General features: G+C 39.2%; 1 protein-coding gene across 4 annotated transcripts in view; it reads right to left on the bottom strand.

Annotated features, from left to right (window-relative positions):
• Positions 1-26,384, bottom strand: part of FER (FER tyrosine kinase) — a 456,972-nt gene that overhangs the window by 306,841 nt on the left and 123,747 nt on the right. For all 4 annotated transcript variants that reach the window (XM_070794110.1, XM_070794112.1, XM_070794113.1 and 1 more), the window contains one exon: positions 7,141-7,263. In XM_070794110.1, coding sequence (XP_070650211.1) covers positions 7,141-7,263 — 123 coding nt within the window. The remainder of the gene's footprint in view (positions 1-7,140; positions 7,264-26,384) is intronic.

The raw sequence follows: 26,384 nt of genomic DNA, 5'->3' as shown, positions 1-26,384 counted from the left end.
ATACCACACAATGTCACCTACATACAGAATCTAAACAAGTCAGAATGTAGACAGATACCACACGATGTCACCTACATACAGAATCTAAAAAAGAAATGATAGAAACTAACTTATTTACAAAACAGAAAACGACTCACAGATGTAGAAAACAAACTTAATGATCACCAAAGAAAGGTGGCAGAGAGGGATAAATTAGGAGTTTGGGATTCAAATATATACACACTACTATAAATAAATTACATAATCAGCAAGGACCTACTGTATGGCACAGGGAACTCTACTCAATATTCTGTAATAACATACATAAGAAAATAATATGAAACGGAATGGATATATATACACAGATAAATGAATCATTTTGCTGTACACCTGAGATTAACACATTATAAATCAACTATATTTCAATATAAAATAAAAATTTAATAAATAAGTAAATAGATAAGCATCCTGGCTTTTAATTTAGTTGTTTTTAAGAACAATGAGATTTTGGGGAGGTAGATGCCCTATTATATAGCTCTAGTCCAAATGTTTTCTAGTTAATACATCTGATCAGCAAATTAAGGAGCAATATTACCTTCATCCAATTAAGTTCACTGAGCTCTACGTATAATGACCATTTCAAATACATTATCATCTTATTATTATTTAATAATTACTTTTTAAAAAATATTGCTGTAATCACTATATAATTATTTTGCATGCTTACAATACCATTCAGCAAACGAGCTATACATATTTCAATAAGAAGTTAATTATAATAAATGCATGATTGTATAAAACAAGATGCACAGGAAGCTATAAGTAAATCTGAAACATGCAAGGGATCAGGATTTATGCATGTGCTATTTCCTCCCTATTTCTGACTACTCTTTCTACGAACTCTTCACCTGGTGAAGACTGATAGTGTTAGATGCTCAGTGGTGTCCAACTCTTCAGGATCCCATGGACTGTAGCCCACAAGGCTCCGCTGTCCATGGGATTGTCCAGGCAAGAATACTGGAGTGGGTAGCCATTTCCTTCTCCAGGGGATATTCCTGAGCCAGAAATCAAACCTAGGTCTCCCACAATGTGGGCAGATTCTTTACCATCTGAGCCACCAGGGAAGCCCTTCTGCCCTTAGGTCTCAGCAAAAATGTCATTTCCTAGAAGACCCCTGATGACCCACATTAAGCGAGTGCTCCTCCGTCATTCTTCTACCTGACCTTGTTCCATAGCCACTATCACACCTGTTACTATCTCATTTTGTGTTGGCCAACTCCACAAAAGCACAAACTTCATGAGCCACGTGCCCACGTGTGTCTTACGTTTCACTGCAGTCATAGCACCTAGTAGATATAACCGAAACATTGAGACAAAAATAAAAAACAGATACCTGAATTTGCAAACCAGAACAATACTCCAGATGGTTCAAGCATCACCTTCACTATAAGCTGGATGTGAATCTTCTCAAGTCTCTGAAAATTTCTGGCCCTCAGATACCACATAATTTGCAAGATTAGATGATCAAATTGATTTCTCTAGATTCCACATGGCTCTAAAAGTTATGCTTTTATAATGTGTAAAGTATTTTTAAGTACCAGGTGATAATGGTACATAACTATAGAAAACTGAATTATCATTCACTCTCTGGAGTCAAATCAAGCATTAAAATGAGTAGCAACATTACCAGTTCTTTATGCCAATGAGTCATAAGTGACATATGCCTGGTATATTTTCCCATAAACTATTTTCTAATACAGCAGTCAAGGATCATAAATCAGGAAAAAATGGATACTACTTCCAGTTGAATAAGCATGTTTTGAAGTAATAAGTAACGATATGTATAACAGAGTGACACTTTGTGTTGTGTTAAATTATACCACTTCAAAAAGTTGGTTTTATTTCTTTCACCTTATTTCTTAAAATAAAAATTTGCAATAGCTATATTTCAACTAAGACCTGCATTATTTATATAAGCCAAAAATCTGTGCTTCTTGGTGTGAATTTCATGTCACATAAAAACCATTCTTTAAGTTCATTTTTCATTTTATATAATTCATTTATAAGAATCAAAGGTATCAGATGATTTTTCATGTAGTTTTATTTTTTCACTGTATTATGTTTTGGAGAAACCTAAGCCAAATCTAAATTCAAAGGTTTTAACATTAGTCTCTCATATGTTATACTTTTCATAAGAACATGAGTGCTATTTATAATAAGTAAAAATTCACATAATTTCATTAATTTAGAGATCATTTAAGAAAGGCAAATATATAGGATATTTTTATTTTATTTATTTTTTTTAAACGACGCCTCGACCTGGAGACCCGCTGCTGCTACTGCCGTCTCAACCACCGATCCGCTACCCGGCGGCCAGGCGCCTAGAACCGCCGCCGCCTCCGAACACGCCACTATAGGATATTTTTAGTCTTGGGGGAAATGTAGTTTTGTTTCATTGTTTTATTACTTTTAACTAACATGATATTTGAAGCTAAAAAAGTTCTGGAGTAAAAATAAATCTTTGAAATTAGATGAAAATTGCTTTTAATCATATATTTAAATAAGTATCTGTAGACATATATACAGGGCTTTCCTGGTGGCTCAGTGGTAAAGAATCCGACTGCAATGCAGGAGAGGCAGGTTTGAGTCTTGGGTCTAAAAGATCCCCTGGAGAAGGAAATGGCAATCCACTCCAGTATTCTTGCCTGGAAATTTCCATGGATAGAGGAACCTGGCAGGTACAGTCCATGGGGGTCACAAAAGAGTCGGACACGACTTAGTGGCTAAACGGCAACAGATTTTTTATATATATATATATATATATATATATACACACACATACATATATATGTGTGTATATAGAGAGAGATGTTTAAGAAATATTCAGAAGATGAAATGCAAACATTTACCCTAGAATTCATTTCAGACTGTTTGTTTTGCAAATTATTTTAACATATAGTTCAAAGACAAACTTAAACCTACCAATGTCTAAATTAATGAGATTTCACAATGACTACTTAGTTATATAAATATACTTAACATTTTCAAAATTATGCCCTGAAGTTAACAATAAAAACTCCATGATAACAGAGTGCAAACAGAATTTGGGTTAAACCAGACTCATTTGCTGAATTGCCAGACACACTTATCCCTTCTAACTTACTCTCCTAAGAACACTACTAAAATCATGAGATCAAGCAATTGCTGTGATCAGACAGAAACTTCGGAGTCAAGAACTCATGAGTTTTCTATCCCTTCCTAGGTGTGATTTTAAGTTATCTAAATTCTCTAAGTCTTAAAGGTAAAATGCTCATAATTACACAGAGAGCATAGTAAAGATAACATTAAAGTGAATTAATATATATAAAATATCCAGCATAATATGTGGAAATGAGTAAGAACTCAAGAGGTGTTGATTCCCATATATCCATCATGCTTTAAGCCTCCTCTCCTCTCATCCCATTCTTATCTCCTGATAAATATAAACAGGTGGAGAAATGTGGATCACCCTGATTATGCAGATGAAGCGAGAACTGAAGATATAAGTCAAGAAAACATACCAAAAAAATCAAAGAACTTACAAATTCTAGGTTAAGATAACCCTTAAAGACTGTCTCCTTCAACAATATATAACCAGACATGCTGGTGAGAGGGTCCTACTGTATTTCTTTATATCTAACAAATTTTAAAACAAAAGTCATTTACAATGTGTACATTTACAAAACTATAAAAAGTAGAACTACTTAGTCATCTGTAGACATGTGCAGAGATTTAGTTGCAAATAAAGAAAAACAAAAGATAATTATATTTTTACTTTTATATGTGCATTGGTTGATAAAATTTATCTTTATAATCCAAAGAAAATCTAATCCTGATTCAATACTGAAAATTTTCAGATTTATTAAAGGAATATCCAGAGTAACTCATATTTTCCTGTTCTCACCTTTAAAAGGCTCAGCAATTTCAATATGACATATAATACCAAGTTGTAATAAGAGCCATAGTATTAAGTGGGAGTGGAGAAGGAAATGGCAACCCACTCTGGTACTCTTGCCTGGAAAATCCCATGGACAGAGGAGCCTGGTGGGCTACAGTCCACGGCATTGCAAAGAGTCAGACACAACTGAGCAACTTCACTTTCACTTTCCTTAAGTGGGAGAGGTAGGCTCCTACTAACCTGAGTTGCATACGAGAATAGGTGGTGCTGCCATTCACTGAAACTGAGAGGAAAAAAAAAACTAAAAGTGAACTAGGTTGGGCTGGTTGGATTGTATTTAGGGGGTTTTTAATTCAGTCTTAGATGTGAGAAATGCAGGGTACTACTAAGACATCCAAAGAGGCATGTCAAGTAAGCAATCGACTACATGGGCATGGAGTTCCCAGAGGACATCTGAGCTAGAGTAATAAGCATGAGTCATCTTCAGGGGGTCACCCAGGGACAGAGTGCAGGAAGGAGACTGCACAGCCTAGGACCATGCCATGGGTAACTCCAAAATACACTGGCCAAGTGGGGAAGAATGAGTTTACAAAGAAGGAGTGGTCAGAAAGGGAGAAGCAAGATCTGGTATCTTGGTTCGCAAAGGCCAAGGGAAAGGAAGTCAACAAAGATACTTTGAGGAGGTCAAATAAGATAGTTGCAAAATTTAGAAACATATATATTGTCATTGAGTATTGTGTTCTTGCCTGGAGAATCCCAGGAATGGGGGAGCCTGGTGGGCTGCCATCTATGGGGTCGCACAGAGCCGGACATGACTGAAGCGACTTAGCAGCAGCAGCAGCAGCTTTTACCTTGTACACTGGAAAGGCTGTATATAGTCACCCTGCTTATTTAACTTCTATGCAGAGTACATCGTGAGAACGCTGGGCTGGAGCAAGCACAAGCTAGAGTCAAGACTGCTGGGAGAAATACCAATACCCTTAGATATGCAGATGACACCATGCTTATGGCCAAAAGAGTAGAGGAACTATGCTTTCCTCTAAAAGAGGACGCTGAAAAAGCTGGCTTAAAAAACAGCATTCAAAAAATAAAGATCATGCCATCTGGTCCCATCACTTCATGGGAAATAGGTGGGGAAACAATGGAAACAGTGACAGACTTTATTTTCTTGGGCTACAAAATCACTGTAGATGGTGTCTGCAGTCATGAAATTAAAAGAGGCTTGCTCCTTGGAAGAAAAGCTATAACCAACCTGGACAGCATTACTTTGGCAACAAAGGTCCGTCTAGTCAAAGCTATGGTTTTTCCAGTAGTGCTGTATGGATGCAAGAGCTGGACCACACAGAGGGCTGGGTTTGGAAGGACTGATGCTTTTGAACCATGGTGCTAGAAAAGACTCTTGAGAGTCCCTTGGACAGCAAGGAGACCAAACCAGTCAATTCTAAAGGAAATCAGTCCTGAATATTCATTGGAAACACTGATACTGAACCTGAAACTCTAATACTTTGGCCACCTGATGCGAAGAACTGACTCACTAGAAAAGACTCTGATGCTAGGAAAGATTGAGGGCAGGAGGAGAAGGGGACGACAGATGAGATGGTTGGATGGCATTTCCGACTCAGTGGGCATGAGTTTGAGCAAGCTCTGGAAGTTGGTGATGGACAGGGAAGCCTGGCATGCTGCAGTCCATGGGATCGCAAAGAGTTGGACATCACTGAATGACTAAACAACAAAAAAGTCCTTGAGAATCTTACAGATACCTACTTCAGTAATGCTGGGGCAGAAACTAGGGATTCGTGGGTTAAGTACTAAGTAAGAGTCAAGGTACTGAGTGCACATTAGCACTCTCAGAACAAGTCTGACTAAGAAAACAGAAGGCAAAGCCAGTAACTGAGAGAGAATACTGAGATTAAAGAAGGGTTATCTAGGGTGGGCAGAGAGGTAGAGGTTACTTTTAGGAGTCGGGACTTACAAATGTTTAAAAAGTGAGCACAGGACACAGTTGAGAAGAAAAGGTAACCATAACATATAAAACAATGTAAAGTTTCAGGGAAAGTAAGAAATGATGAGATATAAAGCAGGGACAAGAAACAGGACAAGGAACCGACCCTTTATGAAAGTAAGGAAAGAGAATGAGTACAAATGTGGCGAATTTAGACATGTAATGGCAAAAAATGAGGCATTTGCCACCTGGTGATTTTCATTTTTTCTGTAATGTAGGAGACATCCGTTTGTCGACTCTGATTAGGCATATAACACGATCAGAGATTTGAGAGACTTGGAAAATATCTGAAAAGTTGCACAGAAAGTACGAGCAAGTAGTAGAGACCAGAGAAATGTCACACATACAATTTCCTTGGAAGTCTTGACAAATCAAGCCAATTGTAAAAGTACCAGAGCAAGAAATATATATGTTCTAGTCAGGGGTTAGAGAAACCACAGAAAAGTAATCCTCGTTGAAGATGCAAACAGTGACCAAAGTCAGACCAGAAATTTTAAATTTCAGATCAAAATGTAAACCTGAAAACAAGAGAAAACGTAAGTACTGAAATCAGTAAACACAAGAGCACAGCAAAACGGGTCAGAGGACCCATGAGCGTGCTGGCTGATTCAGACACCAAGACGAGAGGCAGTCGTACGGCGACAGCACGGCGAGTCTCAGGGTGCGTGAGGCAGACCACTCCGTTTTCATGTTCACTTGCTTCCTCCTGACACAGCAGAGGCCAGTTTCCTGATTACACTGGTCTAACACTCTTTTAGGGGCTTCCCTGGTGGCCCAAATGGTAAAAGACAAGGAATTCACAGAGAATATGCTGGACTTTGATTTGTGCTGTGCCAAGGCGCTTCAGTCATATCTGACTCTTTGTGACCCTATGGACAGGAGCCAGCCAGGTTGCTCTGTCCATGGGATTCTCCAGCCCAGAATACTGGAATGGGTCACCATTTAAGGCAGAGTAAAGACAGGTTTTAATGGGGCTTTTCAGAAAATAATTCAAACCACTAAAACACTGAGACAAATGATAGGTAACATTACACGGATAAAAACACAAAATCATTCCTCTATAGTCCTCGAAAGTAACTCAACCATACACAGTTTCATACTTTTATACATGAAATTTCAACTTTTGGAAATTTTATGTCTCTAATTCCATGTAAAATGAAGTATTTCTGTAAAATTACATCAATTAAACTTTCTTTCCTCAAATAACCGCTTTGGTACTCACTCAGACTTCTTTTCACAGGTCTTGGCAGCCTCCTCGATCCTCTTCTCTAGCTCCAGGACGGCTTCTTCCTTGTTCACAAGCATCTGCTGTGTCTGCATTAGTTCCTCTGCCAAAGTCCGCAACCTAGGAGGAGGTTTCCTCATTGTCAGTCAGCACACGAATCACGCTCACTTTACACAGACCAAAAAAGAACCACACACCTAAGGCCGCAAAGGCCAACACAGGAGCCACAGCACTTTAACTCAAATTAAATACGAGTAAAATTTCAACTCCTCAGTTGCATCAGCCACGTTTCAAGCTGAGCAGACACACACGGCTAACGGCTACCACTCTGGACAGAGAAAAGAACATTTCAATAATCACAGTGAGTTCTCTGGGCAGTCTGTTTTAAAGGGTTTTATTCATCAAACAGCAAAAGAGAAAAAGAAATAGGAAATGGAGAAAGAGAAAAGAACCAAAGAACCTGTGGTGGATTCATTTCGATATTTGGCAAAACTAATACGATATTGTAAAGTTTAAAAATAAAATAAAAGTTAAAAAAAATCATAAAATCAAAAAAATAAAAAATTAAAAAAAAGAAAAAAGTACCTGTAGTTCTCCCAGGAAGAGTGTATGGTGAAATAACCATGATTTTTGTTTCAGACTAACATGTATGTATATTCTAGCTTTACCATTTTTTATCTGAGATCCTATGAAACTTGCTTCAGCTCACTGACTCTATTTTCCTACTCATATTTTGGATACTGTAACACCTGCTTCAGTGCATTGTTTTGAAGATGAAATACACTTATGTGTAAATAATGAATGGTACTTGATAGGCATTTGAGTAAATAACATCTAGTATTATCTGCATATGTTATCTCATTTAATTCTCACAACAAGCTATGAGATATATATTGTTATCCTCAAAGACAGTAAGGCTCAGTCACACGGTAATTTAAATTAATATAAGCTATTTCTGTTTTCACATGTTGCAGTAATGTTTTGGAGGTACAGTCTATATAGATTTGAAATTAGTATGTATAAAATTAGTCTGTACCCATAGATCAGACATTTTTTGATTACATAAAATGCATCCAGCCCTGAATAGAAATATTTCTATCACAAAAACACACAACTAGAATCTAAAAAATAATACAAATGAACTTATTTTTCAATACAGAAACAGAGTGACAAGACACAGAAAAGGAATTTATGCTTATCAAATGTGACAGAGAGGGAGAAACAAATTAGGAGAATAGCATTAACAGATACACATCACTGTATGTAAAACAGATAAACAACAAGGATTTCCTGTATGGCACAGACAATTGTATTTAATATCCTATAATAATATACATTGGAAACAAATCTGAAAAAGGATAAATACATATGTCTAACTGAATCACTTTGCTATATACCTGAAACTAACACAGTATCTTGAATCAACTGTAGCTTAATTAAAAAAAAACAAAAAATAAAATTGCTATAATCATAAAATATACACACACACACCTATCATATCACATTAAAATTTTTATTCTGTTTCAGCCTTTTAAAGCAAGACAGGAAATCCAAACTATACAAAATACTAAATAACCCAAGTATATGAAAATTTAAATTTAACTTAAAGAGATGATAAAATCAAAAGTCAAAAGTCAAACCTTGAAGAAATATTTGCAATGGAAGTTACAAGCAAAAGCTCATGTAGAAAAACTCTTAGAAAAAAGTCAATCTACAATGAAAATGAACAAAAAACACAACTGGAAGTCCAAGAAAACTTCAAATGATCAATAAGCACATGGAGATATTTACAACCTGAACCACAATTTAAAATCTTCAGATTAAATAATCAGTAAATTATTTTTCACCTACTAAAATTGACAAGCATGAAAACAAGTGATAATACACAGTATTCTCAAAACTGTAGCAAGAATGAGAGGGGAAGGAAGGAAGGAAGGAGAGAGGAAACTTGGAACTGTCTCTCAAACCTCAAATTAGAATCTCCTTTGACCATCTAAAAATCTGTCTTATCAATATACTTTACACATGCTCACAATCAGTCCATATGGAGATGTTTGTACTACAGTGTTTATAAAACTAGAAAGTATTTAATTGTTCATCAACAGGGGAATAGCTGAATAAATTTTGGTCCGATTTGAGAGAGTAACGATGACATATACACACTGCTATCTGTAAAACAGCCAGCCAGTGAGAATTTGCCGCATGACACAGAGAAGCCCAGGCTGGGGCTCCGTGACAGCCTAAGAGGGGTGGCTGGAAGGGAGGGGCAGGTGGGAGGGAGGGGCCTGTGTACACTCCAGGCTGATTCGTGCTGACGTCCGGCAGGAATCATCACGACACTGCAATTATCCTCCAATTAAAAGAAAAATAAAAAATTTAAAGAAACAGAATAGTCATTAAAAAGAATGAGGTTCTTCCAAAGCATGGTTCTTCCAACACATAAAAGGTTCGTCCAAGGCATTTACTTAAAAGGCATGAGGCAGAGAAGTACATATAGCCTGGCTCCATTTATAGTGAAATCAATGTATATGTATACACATACTACTGACTGAACTGTATTCCCTCAAAATTCATATCTTGAAATTCTAACCCCCAAAGTGATGATATTTGGAGAGGGGGACTTTGAGAAGTAACTAGGGTTAGATGAGCTCGTGAAGGTAGAACCTCATGATGGGATTAAGGTCCTCAGAGGAGATACCGAGAGTTTTGCTCTCTCTCCCCAGGCCTAGATGAAGCAGAGGTCATGTGAGTACATGAGAAGGCAGCAGTCTACAAGCAGGAAAAGACTCTCGCCAGGACCCAAACTGGCCGTCACCTTGATATGGAACTTGTAACACCCCAAACAATGAGAAATAAATTGCTATTGTTTAATCCACTCATTCATGGTATTTTATCATAGCAGCCATAGCAGAGTAATACACTATTATATATTTATGTGTGGAGAAGAACCAGATTACTAAAAACCAAACTTTCATCATCACTCTGACAGGTATGGGATTAGAGTAGGGGTGATTTAAGGACAAAAGGGTTTCCCTAGTAGCTCAGTTGGTAAAGAATCCGCCTGCAATGCAGGAGACCCCAGTGTAACTCCTGGGTTGAGTAGATCCGCTGGGGAAGGGATAGGTTACCCACTCCAATTTTCTTGGGCTTCGCTGGTGGCTCAGCTGACAAAGAATCAGCCTGCAATGCAGGAGACCTAGGTTCAATCCCTAGATTGGGAAGATCCCCTGGAGAAGGGAAAGGCTACGCATTCCTGTATTCTGGCCTGGAGAATTCCATGGACTATATAACCATGGGGTCACAGAGAGTCGGACATGACTGAGTGACTTTCACTTTTGGACAAAAAAGTCTCTCATATTTTATTCTGTATTAATCTATATTATATTTAAATCTTATAACAAAAATGAATTTGAATTTAAGATATTAAATAATAGGTAATGGAGACAGAAAAGGCAGAAAAACCATGAAACATGATAAAACTCAAAATATAGTAATCCAGGTTTTCTCATCCATGTTTAGAGTTAAGCAATATAATAAACCTCAACAGGTTTCTGAGGGCATTATTATACAAAACATAATCAATGATGCTTCCAATAATGATCCAGAATTGTAAAAGAAAAATTAAAGTATTTTTCATTAAGAATATACATATATTTATGAGACATACATCAAATCTAGTAAAATTATTTTGTTGAACTCGATAGCAAAACAATGTTGGGTTAAATGCACTTCTATGGAATAGTTCATACCCAGACTACTAGACACACAAAGTTACTATATTAAAACCTGAGGTCATTCTCAAGAAATCTACACTTCAACTTCTGGCTTCAAGTTACTTATTACCAACTACAAATGATATAAATTAGTAACATGCATAATGCTTCACTCATTGTAAAACTCTGCCGTATATGTGATCTCATCTCACCCTCATGGCAGTCTGGAACACTTGTCCTACCTCTGTGCCTGTCCCACCCCAGCCTGGGGGCATAAGGACCAGCTTCTCCCACGCTGCCCTGGCCATGCTGCACCAGAGATGAACTGGAAAGAAAGCTCCCGTCTCTGAGCACTCCCCTCCTCTCTGGTCGTTTACTTCGCTCTCCTACGCCTTTCCCAAAGCTCTTCCTGCTCAGTTTTCCACTCACCCCTCTTTTCAGTTCCTCGCTCATTCATTTAAACCAGGTGTTCACTAAGGCCATTCCCTGTGACAGGCACAGTGTTAGACACTCGGGATAAACAGTAAACAAGCTTGGCTTCAGGAAACGTAGATGCTAGCATAAGAAACGGCGTCCGCCTTTTCCCTCCGACCCTCCCTTTTCTTCTCCTCCTTTCCTCTCTCCGTGATGCTTTCTGTCCCAGTTTCTTCTCAGTTCTCGCTGCACCGCATTCTGCTCCACCCTGAAATAAACACATAACCCCACCGACCTGTAAGACGCAGGCAGCACGGCCTCCGCTTCACTGCTCAGCCCTCACACCTAGCTCTGTGTCTTTCGCACGGTAGATGCCCAACTCGGTTCTGCATGTCCTGTTTGTCTCAAAAGAATCTCACACATTAAGCTTTTTCTGCAATTTCCTAATAACTCCCAAGGCTCTCCTGATTCCTATAGTTCTGAATTATCTAGAAAGAGAAACCAAAGAGCTACCTCAATATGGGAACGGCACAGTTTACGACTTCCCCCCACCACGACAGCTAAACTGATACATGAACCACACCCCAGTGAAGGAAGCTTTAGTTCTCTACACAGACGTCATTAATACAGGACTGATGCTTTTCAAGTAAACATTTTGACATCAAGCTAATCACCTTACCTTCCACCTCAGAGTAAGAAAATTATTAGTGTTTGCAACTCTACGCGTCTCTGCTGCATTTTGTACAGCTCCTTACCCTGGTGAAAGAAACCAGGTCTAGAAGCAGACACCTTAGGGTTCAATGTTTACTTGGCTTTTCTAGATTCCATTTTCTCCTCTAACAAAATGGAAATTAATTTAATATCTAACTTAAAGGGTTCATGTAACTATGATACATATTTTTAAAGCTTCTAGAGTACATCATGAGAAACGCTGGGCTGGAAGAAGCACAAGCTGGAATGAAGATTGCCGGGAGAAATATCAATAACCTCAGATATGCAGATGACACCACCCTTATGGCAGAAAGTGAAGAGGAACTAAAAAGCCTCTTGATGAAGGTGAAAGAGGAGAGTGAAAAAGTTGGCTTAAAGCTCAACATTCAGAAAATAAAGATCATGGCATCTGGTCCTATCACTTCACGGGAATTAGATGGGGAAACAGTGGAAACAGTGTCAGACTTTTTTGGGGGGGGGGCTCCAAAATCACTGCAGATGGTGACTGCAGCCATGAAATTAAAAGATGCTTTCTCCTTGGAAGAAAATGACCAAGGTTATAACCAACCTAGACAGCATATTGAAAACATATTGAAAAGCAGAGACATTACTTTGCCAACAAATTAGAGGAGAAAACTAGTCAAGGCTATGGTTTTCTCAGTAGTCATGTATGGATGTGAGAGTTGGACTGTGAGCACCAAAGAATTGATGCTTTTGCACTGTGGTGTTGGAGAAGACTCTTGAGAGTCCCTTGGATTGCAAGGAGATCCAACCAGTCCATTCTAAAGGAGATCAGTACTGGGATTTCTTTGGAAGGGATGATGCTAAAGCTGAAACTCCAGTACTTTGGCCATCTCATGCGAAGAGTTGACTCATTGGAAAAGACTCTGATGCTGGGAGGGATTGGGGGCAGGAGGAGAAGGGGACGACAGAGGATGAGATGGCTAGATGGCATCACTGACTCGATGGACATGAGTCTGAGTGAACTCCGGGAGATGGTGATGGACAGGGAGGCCTGGCGTGCTGCGATTCATGGGGTCGCAAAGAGTCGGACACGACTGAGCGACTGAACTGAACTGAACTGAGTATGGATTTTTAAGCATAGAATATTCCCTATAAATGTAACTATATATTATTAACCAATTTTACTACTGATATCAAGAAACATTTTTCTGAAAATTAACTAAATTTTGATTTCTACCTTTTTTAAAGAGTGTTTTATTAACACTGGATGCAAAAATAAACACTGCCCCCACGGCAGGGTCGGCCTGAAGGTATTTTAAATAAAACTTAAAAATGGGTTATACTATTTATACATTTTCCCCAGTTAAGGACAAGTAAAGAAATATTGTAAGAATTTTGTATTAAAAGTATATGAGTTACTCATAATTCAAAGTTGTTTTTCCCTTTACAACAATGTCATTTCCAAGAACATTCACGTTTTAGAAATGTGGAAAATTTCAGTTCAAGAGAAATTAATGTAAGCCTGCGTGTCATTGCTATCCTTGACACAAAATAATAAAAAATCTCTACACACACGCATACGTCCTGATTTGATGTGACATAATGGTAACAATACCACAACAAGTCAAAAACTGAGGAGATTTGCTACTGATTTCTTCACATATATGATTGAGAAAAATTCAAGGGAAGACATCTGATTGTGTTGGATATCATGTTTACCCTAGTTAATCGGAGTACAGCCCTCTTTTTACTTTGAAACAGGGTAAGAAGGGAGGAATGAGGTGAAAGCCAGAGAGTCCTGATCCACTGTTTAAGCCACCTGATACATCCTAATTCTATTTATCAGAGCTCAATGGGACATGTGAATTCTAACAAAGGATATTAAAATCCCATACTTTCACTTCCTTTAGCAAGCATTCAGCCTTCTGAAAAATATCCCTTAGGCTTTCAGTGAGGAATTAGATTTGAAGTTTTGTATATGCTCAACTTTTGGAGTACATGTGTACGCTCATTTGTGAGAACAATGAGGTGGTACTCACGATTATTTCTCTTTCAAACATCTGATCTGTGCTAAAACTTTAACCCAGAAAGAAAAAGAAAACTGCTGTTGCTGTTGTTGTTCAGTCGCCAAGTCTTTGCAACCCCATGGACTGCAGCATGCCAACCTCCCTGTCCCTCACTATCTCCCAGACTCTGCCCAAGTTCATGTCCATTGAGTCAGTGATGCCATCCAATCATCTCATCCTCTGTCATCCCCTTCTCCTCGTGCCCTCAATCCTTCCCATCATCAGGGTCTTTTCAAATGAGTCAGCTCTTCGCATCAGGTGACCAAGTATTGGAGTTTCAGCTTCAGCATCAGTCCTTCCAATGAATATTCAGGACTGATTTCCTTTAGGATGGACTGATTTGAACTCCCTGCTGTCCAAGGGACTCTCAAGAGTCTTCTCCAGCACCACAGTTCGAAAGAGTCCTACCACCAGTGTATTAGATTCTCTAAGGAGTTGGAAACTCTAGAAGTTAAACAAAGGCCTAGAAGAGCTAACAACACTTCTGTTCTCTGGCAGATCTGTTGTGTTACCTACAATTTACTACCTGTTTTGCTAAGCAATGAAGGTTGGAAAAAGAAAGGAGATAAGAATAAGAAAAGGGAGATCAGAGGAAAAGGAATGATAATATTAGCTAACTTTCCTTTTTCTAGCTCTTGATCATATAAAGAAAACAGTGGCGCTTCTTGAGGCCTTAATCTTTTACAGCCTTGGCACGAACAAAACATGCCCAAGCTTTATGCAAAATCGTCTTTAAAAAAAGAATCGAGCAAAGATAACCCTTTGTGTCAAAACTTCTTAATATTTCTCAGTCTCTATAGATCCATGGCTGTAAATCCAAAGTAGAAAAGACAAATGATTTAGAAGAACAGAATTATATAGGGAAAGGGTTTTGCCTTTTTCCCACTTGCAGTAGAATGGATTAAGAGAAAAACATTCTAGTATATACAGGTTATATATAGATGATTTTTAAAGATTTAGTTGTATTTAAAGATTGTTGTTCAGTCGTTAAGTCCTATCTGACTCTTTCAATCCCATGGACTGCAGCACGCCAGGCCTCCCTGTCCATCACCAACTCCCGGAGTTCACCCAAACCCATGTCCATCGAGTCGGTGATGCCATCCAACCATCTCATCCTCTGTCGTCCCCTTCTCCTCCTGCCCTCAATCTTTCCCAGCATCAGGGTCTTTTCAAATGAGTCAGCTCTTCGCATCAGGTGGCCAAAGTATTGGAGCTTCAGCTTCAGCATCAGTCCTTCCAATGAACACCCAGGACTGATTTCCTTTAGGATTGACTGGTTTGATCTCCTTGTTGTCCAAGGGACTCTGAAGAGTCTTCTCCAGCACCACAACTCAAAAGCATCAATTCCTCAGTGCTCAGCCTTTTTTATGATCCAACTCTCACACGATTACCAGAAAAATCATAGCATTGACTATACGGACCTTTGTCCACAAAGTGGTATCTCTGCTTTACAATATGCACTCTAGGTTTGTCACAGCTTTCCTTCCAAGGAGCAAGAATCTTTTCATTTCATGGCTGCAGTCACTGTCCTCAGTGATTTTGGAAACCAAGAAAATAAAATCTGCCACTGTTTCCACTTTTTACCCATCTATTTGCCATGAAGTATTGGGACTGGATGTCATTATCCCCATTTTTTGAATGCTGAGCTTTAAGCCAGCTTTTTCACTCTCTGCTTTCACCCTCATCAAGAGGTTCTTTGGTTCCTTTCCACTTTCTGCCATGAGAGTGGTATTATCTGCATATCTGAGGTTGTTGATATTTCTCCCTGCAATTTTGATTCCAGCTTGCAACTCATCCAGCCTGGCACTTCACACAGTGTATTCTACATAGAAGTTAAATAAGCAGGGTGACAATATACAGCCTTGACAAACTCCTTCCCAATTTTGAACTAGTCTGTTGTTCCATGTCTGATTCTAAATGTTGCTTCTTCACCTGCATACAGGTTTCTCAGGACACAGGTAAAGTCTCATCTCTTTAAGAATTTTCAACAGTTTGTTGTGATCCACACAGTCAAGGCTTTAGTGTAATCAATGAAACAGAAGTAGATGTTTTCTGGAATTCCTTGCTTGTTCTGTGATCCAGTGGAGGCTGGCAATTTGATCTCAGGTTCCTCTGTCTTTTCTAAACCCAGCCTGTACTTCTGGAAGTTCTTGGGCACGCACTGTTGAAGCTAGCTTAAAGCATTTTGAGCATTATCTTGCTAGCATGTGAAATGAGTGCAATTGTACGGTAGTTTGAACATCCTTTCCTTGCAATTAGAATGAAAATTGACCTTCTCCAGGCCTATGGCCACTACTGAGTTTTCCAAATTTTGGAATTTTGCTGACATATTGAGTGTAGCACTTTCACAGCATCATCTTTTAGGATTTGAAATAGCTCAGCTGGAATTCCATCACCTTCACTGGCTTTGTTCTTAGTGATGCTTCCTAAGGCCCACTTGACTTTACACCCCAGGATGTCTGGCTCTAGGTGAATGACCACACCATCGTGGTTGTCCTGGTCATTGAGATCTTTTTTGTATAGTTCTTATGTGTATTCTTGCCACGCTAAGTCGCTTCAGTCATGTCTGACACTTTGCAACCCTTTGGACAGTAGCCCGCCAGACTCCTCTGTCCATGGGGTTCTCCAGGCAAGAATATTGGAGCAGATTGCCATTTCCTCCTCCAGGGGATCTTTCCTGGTGGCTCAGATGGTATTCTTCCCACCTCTTCTTAATCTCTTCTGCTTCTGTTAGGTCCTTGCCTTTTCTGTCCTTATTGAGTTCATCTTTGCATGAATATTCCGTTGGTGTCTCCATTTTTCTTGAGGAGATCTCTAGTTTTTCCCATTCTTGTTTTCCTCTATTTCTTTGCACTGTTGACTTAAGAAGGCTTTCTTATATCTCCTTGCTATTCTATGGAACTCTGCATTCAGTTGGGCATATCTTTCCCTTTCTCCTTGCCTTTCACTTCTCTTCTTTTCTTAGCTATTTGTCAGGCCTCCTCATACAACTACTATGTATATTTAAAGATACAAAAGCCTAAAGCAACTATTGTGGATGATAACAAATTTTCAGTACTCATGACAAGACTTTTTATATTCTCAAACCATTTTCTACCATTATTTAAATCTCTGAGCACTTCTAAAGAGATCCAACTTCCTAAAAAAATATAAATTAAAAATTCCTAATACTGTCTCATTAATTGTGACATTTGGGTTAATAAAAACCCAAATGCAAAAAAGGTTACAGTTGCCTGATATAACTTTTTTGAGAGTCCTTATTCGCTATTCTTGTTCAGTTGCCCAGTCATGTCCAATTCTTTGTGACCCCATGGACTGCAGCACACCAGGCCTTCCTGTCCCTCACCATCTCCCAAAGTCTGCCCAAGTTCATGTCCACTGTATCGGTGATGCCATCAGCCATCACATCCTCTCATACCCTCTTCTCCTTCTGCCCTCAATCTTCCCAGCATCAGGGTCTTATCCAATGAGTCACTGTTTGCATCAAGTGACCAAAACACTGGGGCTTCAGCATCAGTCCTTCCAATGAGTTTTCAGGGTTGACTTCCCTTAAGATTGACTGGATTGATCTCCTTGCTGTCCAAGGGATTCTCAGGAGTCTTCTCCAACACTACAGTTTGAAGGCTTCAGTTTTTTAGTGCTCTGCCTTGTTAACCATCCAGCTTTCACAACCGTGCGTGACCACTGGGAAGACCACAGCCTTGACTACACGGACCTCTGCTGGCAGAGCAACATCTCTGCTTCTCAACACGCTGTCTAGGTTTGTCGTTTGGTTTGTGGGAAGCAACTGTCTTCAGACTTCATGGCCGCAGTCACCATCCGCATCGATTTCAGAGCCCAAGACGAGGAAATCTGTCGCTACTTCTCCCGTTTCCCCTTCTATTTGCCATGAAGAAATGGGGCCAAATGCCATGATCTCCATTTTTTAAATTCGGTTTAAGCCAGCTCTTTCACTCTCCTCCTTCACCCTCAGCAAGAGGATCTTTAGTTCCACGTCACTTCCTGCCGTTAGAGTGGTATCATCCACATATCCACATGTCGATGTTTCTCCAGACTGTCTTGATTCCTGCTTGTAAGTCATCCAGCCCGGCATTTCTCATGATGTGCTCAGGGCACAGGTTAAATAAGCAGGGTGACAGCAGACCGCCGGGTCGAACTTCTTTCTCAATCCTGAACCCATCAGTTTTTCCGTTCAGGGTTCTAACTGCTGCTTCTTGACCCGCATACAGGTCTTTGTTCAACTAAACCTCTTTTGATCCACGTATGTTCTTAACACCATCAGTTGTAATACAGCGTAACAGATTCCACTTCAGTCTGTACTGGGTTAGTCTTTTCTCAGCTTCATTGAAAATACTAATTGTAGGTGACCCACACACAACATTCACTGAAAGTAATTCTTCAATTGCTTCAAACCTGGTTTGACTTCTCAAGTAAACAACTGAGTAGTTTGGATCATATCTGCTGACTCGTCAAGAGCCAGGGAAAACCACTTTGAATAATTTGTCATGTTTTTTATTAATTAACTAATGACGCAGCTCCCAAAGCTCTCAACCCCTCAAGCAAATGTCCTTCCTGACAATGTAGTGGTCATAAACAAACTTACTTCCTCTGAACATATTTCCTCAGTTATTCTTTAAAACACTATTTAATTAAATTACCACTGATAAATGGGCTTTGCCTGCTTGGCTAACAAATAAGTCACCCAGAAACTTATTTTCATTTGGTTTTATCCTCATTCATATTTTATTTTTCTGAAAAAAGTCTGCTGTGATGAAGCATTTCAGTTTAACTTTAATAATTTTTCTTGACTCTTGCTGCCCTGTGTGTCAGTAACACTGAGAAGAGTGTTGAATCTGGTAATGTCAACAGACATTATTTTAGCACAGCTACAGTGCCCATGCATGACGAACACAATGCTGTGCCATCTAACTCAACAACAAAATAATCTGCATCTACTGTGTCTTAAAGTGTGACAACCAAAAGCCATTTTCTCTTCTCTTCTTGACATGACATGCATGCACTGATAATAAAAAGGAAGTAAATGCTGTAGTCCAGTGATGTGTATGGCATTCAAAACAGTGCTGAGTTACAACCATGGCGCTGCGGTCTGTAGTGCACCAAGCAGCAGTGTGAAGTGATGGGAATGCCACACGTGGTCTCTGCCTCAACGGCTCGCTCTGCCCTGCAGCAGGAACCCACCCACAGACAGCAGGTGAAGGGCGAGCACGGCTGCGTTCCAATGTAACTCATGTCCTCTGACGTTTACGCTGCATGTAACTTTCATATTCACAAAATATACTTCTGCTTTTGACTTTTTTAACCGTTAGAAAATGTAAAAAGCAGTGTTAGCTCATAGACTGCACGAGATAAGGTGGCTAGCAGGATGTGACCTATAAGCTATAGATTGCTCATTCACAGCTCAAAAATCCAAAACAATCACTTTCCCATGTAGAGAATTATCATTCTTCAATTAAGAGATCTTATTTATATTTCACTGTAAAGCTAAACACATTTTGACCCTAAATTTTGTTAAATGATCTGGGAAACATGAGACCTGAGATTGGGTTTTACTTTAGAATATACAACTAGACATTTAACACAGTCTTCTGGAACTCAAATCTATTTCCTACTGCTAGGCAGAAACAACTCATTATTAAGAGACCTCACCTGAAACTGGAAAACTGATCCCACAAAAAGACGGAGGCCCTTTGCTCTCCACCATTCCAGTAAAATTAATAAAAATTCCTCTTTTGGCAGACATGTTACTGTTCATATTTTGGAACAACTTGCTATCTGTAACCTGCCTGGCTTAAACTATGGATTCATAACTCCATTTACTCTGCTTTATGTTTGCACCGGATCACAAATCAATGCCTCATCGATCCAAAATGCAAAAGTCCACACAACAGATACTTAAATATGTTCTTCTAATGTTCAACAGACTTGACTTTTTCAAGTTATTTTGATAAACTAAACCAATCCCAAATTCGTCAATTAAATAGTGATTGGATGAGAGGAAATATTTACATATATAATCTTAAACAAAAAGTTTAGTATTCTCTTTCAGTCTTTGGCCAAGAAAGGAGATCCAAAAATGAGGTAGATGTGAAAGTGGTGATGGAAGGGAAGCAAAGAGGCTGCAGACGACAGAGACAAAGGGATCAGTCTCAGACTCAAGCCTCAAGGTGATGCAACCTGAACACACGTGTGGAGGCGTGTGCGTGATCAGGCGCCAGAATTTATCAGAGGCTGAGAAACAGCTCTTTCCCACACCATAATCTACCATTCAAAAACATTTCCAATATACAAGAGATAAACAAACAATTTACAAATAGCTGACATGAATTCCTCTCTCTGCATATATGCTGGGGTGGGGCGGGCAGCGGTGATATTATACTCAGTCAAATCCAACTCTTCACAACCCTATGTTCTGTGGCCCACCAGGCTCCTCTGTCCATGGGATTTTCCTGACAAGAATACGGCAGTGGTATGACCTTTATAATTATGGTTAATAGACAAATAATGAGAGTACGATAAAAATGTTTTGTGGCACATATTTACATGGATAAATGCAGTAACTTTGTCATTTAGTATTATATCATTAGATTTCTATCAGATCTGAAAAGAGGCAAGGAGTAACATTGTATAATCTTGTTCTGGATGTAAATAGTAATTGTGTAATAATCTCAGAATCCCATACATTTATTTGAGAAACCTCTACATGATACACCAAAGAGCAACCTAAACTATTAAGTTTATGAGTGTGGTTAATGAAAACAACAATTTTCAGGTTATATTTAGGAATCCAAAATAAGAAAACTTAACGGGTGTCTTTTTATGACTAGCAAAGTGAAAAAGATAACCTCAGGAAAAGAGGATCTCTTTAAATTTCAAATACTTTACCAGTCAAGACTAGACCAGAAGTATGGCAGATCAAAAGAAGAAAAAGAGTCAAAAAGAAATTCCCTGAGTCACATTGTTGTATGAAAGACACCAACACAACACTGTAAAGCTATTATCCTATTAAACTTTTAAAATTCCAGTTAGACCACTATAAAAAATGCTAATTTTTGCCAATACTACTATAAATTTGAGAAATATAGCTTCACTAGAAAAGTTTAACAAAAAAGACACCTTTACATATGACAGATATTCAAGTAGAGCAGTCCTCAGGCATTTTGGGTTGAGAAACCCTCTGAAAACCTGCACACAGCCTCCCCACAGAAAGTAAAACATGTATTTCTACAAACACTTTTAGTGGGCTTATGGCAGATTTTCAATCCTTTCTACACACTAAAGTCATCTGGGAAGTTTACAAAAAATTCCAATGCCTGGATAAAACCCTCAGAAAATCTGATTTAACTGGTTTGGGTCCGATTCCAGACATCAGCATTTTTTGAAGGCTCCCTCAGTGATCCTAATATGAAGCCACAGACAAGACCCACTACTGAGAAACTCCCCGAAATCTCCATAAAATATCTCCATTCACTCACTCATTCAACAAAGATGTTCATAAATCATCTGCAACATCTGACATCTAGCCAAGAATTCTGAAAAATCCAAAAGAAACGCAGCCCAATTTTTTCTTTGTTTCATAGTCAAGACTAACCAGCAGTCTGACAGATTGCCAGTATGATCCCTATTTATAGAAAAACTCCAGAAGTCAAAAATTAATGATTCTCACTTCCAAACGAATATAACCTTTCACAAAGGATAGGGTCACAGATCGTTTAAACATAAAGGAATGCAAAACAAAAGGAAAAATATTTCTGAAGTCTTCTTTAATACCATCCCTTAGTAACGCGTTAAAAGTTCACATGGGACGAGAAAAAAGCAGAACACAAGGAAACACAGGCTATTGGACATAAGCACTTTCTTTCTTTCCAGTGTTACAGCTCCATTTTATTTAGAAGATAGCAGCAGAGAGAGAGGGTGAGAGAGAGAGAGAGAGAGGAAGAAAAGAGCGCACGCACGCGGGAGAGAGGCCGAGAGAAAGCGCTTTGGCTCCTCCTTTTATGTTTTTTCCTCCACCTGGGCCTGCCCTATGCAAATTGGGCTTAGCCAGGAGTGCTGTTTGTTCTGCCTGAAGTCTGCACCCTGGTCCTCGGACCTTCCTTTGACCTTCCTTGTCTTTTAAAAGAGCTTTGAGAGTGCTCTATTATAAAACTATATAAAGCAATGTTGCGTTGTTATTTAGTCACTAAATCATGTCACGCCCTGTGGACTGTAGCCCACCAGCCTTCTCTGTCCATGGGATTTTCTGGGCAAGAATACTGGAGTGAGTTGCCATTTCCTTCTTCAGGGGGATCCTCCCAAACCAGGGATCAAACCCACATCTCCTGCTTGGCAGGTGGATTATCTACCACTGAGCCTCCAGGGAAGCCCTAAAGCAATCTTACTAATGAACAAATGCTTAGTGAAAGGATAAGAACTGACATAATAGGAAGGAAAATATTTAGCTTATATTCTGGAGAACTAACATAAGCTTTCAAATAATACTGCAAAAAGATGTGAAATAATACTGTATTTATTTTAAGTTATTATGAATATGGGCCCCAACATGCTTCCTTATAAAACCCATCAATTCATCTCCATTCCAAAATAGTTTCTATGTATATACAAACCTATATGGATTTTATTTATTAATAGACTCATTACATAAATATTATTCTATAGCTTATCTTTGCTCTCTATCATATTCTCTGGTGATCTTTCCATACAAGCATATATAAAAGCCTATCTTATTCTATTTAAAGCCTGAATAATATGGAAAAATTGTGGGATTAGTATAGACCTACTATAATTCATTTAACCAATTCCTTATTGATGAATATTTATGGTATTCCCAGTATTTTGCCAAAATGAAAGGACTACTTAGAGACCTTTACAATACTTGGCCTCTATCCAAAGTGTGTGTGTGTGTATGTATACACACCATCATTTATACACATATATTAAAAAGTGAGAAAGTTTAACCTATAAATTGTTTGAAATGTTTTGGTGTATACCAAATTTAATAATTAATGACAGTGATATTATGCTTTACAACAGTTTTCTTTTCATATTTTGGAACAAACAAAAATTTTTCAGATGTCAAGTATTTCCAAAAGTCCCTGAAAAACCTAAGAATTGTGCTCAGAGTGCTTATCATTCCAAGCATTAAAAACTAAAAGAAAAACCAATACGGATAAACATATAAGAGCCCCAAATAGACTTAAAAAAAAAAACAGAGCTGGAGGAATCAAGCCTTCTGACCTTAGACTACCCTACAAAGCTACAGCAATGAAAACAGAATGGTACTGTTCCAAAAATAGACTCATACATCAATGGAAAGGAACAGACAGCCTAGAAATAAAGCCACACACCTAGGGTCAGTTAATTTGTGACAAAGATGCAAGAATACACATGGTGAAAAGACAAACTGTTCAACTGGTACTGAGTAAACACCAATTTTTTGTGTATAGCCTCTTGATGAAAGTGAAAGAGGACAGTGAAAAAGTTGGCTTAAAATTCAACATTCAGAAAACTAAGATCATGGCATCTGGTCCCATCACTTCATGGCAAATAGATGGGGAAACATTGGAAACAGTGGCTGACTTTATTTTTTTGGGCTCCAAAATCACTGCAGGTGGTGACTGTAGCCATGAAATTAAAAGACGCTTACCCTTGGAAGGAAAGTTATGACCAACCTAGATAGCATATTCAAAAGCAGAGATATTGCTTTGCCAACAAAGGTCCATCTACTCAACGCTATGGCTTTTCCAGTAGTCATGTATGGATATGAGAGTTGGACTGTGAAGAAAGCTGAGCACTGAAGAATTGATGCTTTTGCGGTGCCAGAGAAGACTCTTGCGAGTCCCTTGGACTGCAAGGAGATCCAACCAGTCCATCCTAAACGAGATCAGTCCTGGGTGTTCATTGGAAGGACTGATGCTGAAGCTGAAACTCCAATACTTAGGCCACCTCATGCAAAGAGTTGACTCATTGGAAAAGACCCTGATGCTGGGAGGGTTTGGGGGCAGGAGGAGAAAGGGACGACAGAGGATGAGATGGCTGGATGGCATCACTGACTTGATGGACATGAGTTGAGTGAACTCCAGGAGTTGGTGATGGACAGGGAGGCCTGGTGTGCTGTTATTTATGGGGTCTCAAGGAGTTGGACCTGACTGAGCAACTGAACTGAACTAAGATGAGTTCAATTGTATAGTTGTTTGAATATTCTTTGGCACTGCCTTTCTTTGGGACTGAAATGAAAACTGACCTTTTCCAGTCCTGTGGCCATTGCTGAGTTTTCCAAATTTGCTGGCATATTGAGTGTAGCACTTTCACAGCATCATCTTTTAAGATTTGAAATAGCTCAACTGAAATTCCATCAAGTCCATTCGCTTTGTTCGTAGTGATGCTTCTTAGGCCCACTTGACTTCACACTCCAGGATGTCTGGCTCTAGGTGAGTGATCACACCATCATGGCTATCTGGGTCATGATGATCTTTTTTGTACACTTCTTCTGCATATTCTTGCCACCTCTTCTTAGTATCTTCTGCTTTTGGTAGGTCCCTGGTGGACTTCCCTGGTGGCTCTGATGGTAAAGCATCTGCCTACAGTGTAGGAGACCTGGGTTCAATCCCTGGTTCAGGAAGATCTCCTGGAGAAGGAAATGGAAACCACTCCAGTATTCTTGCCTGGAAAATCCCACGGAGAGAGGAGCCTGGTGGGCAACAGTCCATGGGGTCACAAAGACTCGGACACGACTGAGCGACTTCCTTTTACTTTTACTTTTCTGTTAGGTCCATACCATTTCTGTCTTTTATCGAGCCCATCTTTGCATGAAATGTTCCCTTGGTATCTCTAACTTTCATGAAGAGATCTCTAGTCTTTCCCATTCTATTGTTTTCCTCTAATTCTTTGCATTGATCACTGAGGAAGGCTTTCTTATCTCTCCTTGCTATTCTTTGGAACTCTGCATTTAGATGCTTCTATCTTTCCTTTCTCCTTTGCTTTTTGCTTTTCTTCTTTTCACAGCTATTTGTAAGGCCTCCTCAGACAGCCATTTTGCTTTTTTGCATTTCTTTTTCTTGGGGATGGTCTTGATCCCTGCCTCCTGTACAATGTCATGAACTTCCATCCACAGTTCAGCAGGCACTCTGTCTATCAGATCTAGTCCCTTAAATCTACTTCTCACTTCCACTGTATAATCGTTAGGAATTTGATTTAGGTCATACCTGAATGGTCTAGTGGTTTTCCCTACTTTCTTCAATTTAAGTCTGAATTTGGCAGTAAGGAATTCATGATCTGAGCCACAGTCAACTCCCGGTTTTGTTTTTGCTGACTGTATAGAGTTCTCCATCTTTGGCTGCAAAGAATATAATCAATCTGATTTCAGTGTTGACTGTCTGGTGATGTCTATGTGTAGAGTCTTCTCTTGTGTGGTTATAAGAGGATGTTTGCTATGACTAGTGTATTCTCTTGGCAAAACTCTATTAGCCTTTGCCCTGCTTCATTCCGTACTCCAAGGTCAAATTTTCCTGTTACTCCAAATGATTCTTGACTTCCTACTTTTGCATTTCAGTCCCCTATAATGAACAGGACATCTTTTTTGAGTGTTAGTTCTAGAAGGTCTTGTCTGTCTTCAGAGAATCGTTCAACTTCAGCTTATTCAGTATTTCTGTTTAGGGCACAGACTTGGATTACCATGATAGTGAATGGCTTGCCTTGGAAACAAACAGAGATCCTTCTGTCATTTTTGAGATTGCATCCAAGTACTGCATTTCGGACTCTTTTGTTGACCATGATGGCTACTCCATTCCTCCTAAGGGATTCTTGCCCACAGTAGTAGATATAAATGGTCATCTGAGTTAAATTCACCCATTCCAGTCCATTTTAGTTCGCTGAGTCCTAGAGTGTTGATGTTCACTCTTACCAGCTCCTGTTTGACCACTTCCAATTTGCCTTGATTCATGCACCTAACATCCCAGGTTCCTATGCAATACTGCTTTACAGCACTGGACGTTACTCCCATCACCAGTCACATCCACAGCTGGGTGTTGTTTTTGCTTTGGCTCTGTCTCTTCATTCTGTCTGGAGTTATTTCTCCACTGATCTCCAGTAGCAACCGACCTGGCATGCTCATCTTTCAGTGTCCTATCTTTTTGCCTTTTCATACTGTTCATGGGGTTCTCAAGGTAAGAATACTGAAGTAGCTTGCCAGTCCCTTCTCCAGTGGACCACATTTTGTCAGAACTCTCCACACGACCCATCTGTCATGGGTGGCCCTACACGGCATGGTCATAGTTTCATTGAGCTAGACAAGGCTGTGGTCAATGTGAATAGATTGGTTAGTTTTTTGTGGTTGTGGTTTTCAGTCTGTCTGCCC

This window comes from Bos indicus, chromosome 7 (genome assembly GCF_029378745.1).
Source record: "Bos indicus isolate NIAB-ARS_2022 breed Sahiwal x Tharparkar chromosome 7, NIAB-ARS_B.indTharparkar_mat_pri_1.0, whole genome shotgun sequence".
Taxonomy (NCBI): Eukaryota; Metazoa; Chordata; class Mammalia; order Artiodactyla; family Bovidae; genus Bos; species Bos indicus.
The sequence above is the reverse complement of the archived record's forward strand: the minus strand, read 5'-3'. Positions and strand labels throughout refer to the sequence as shown.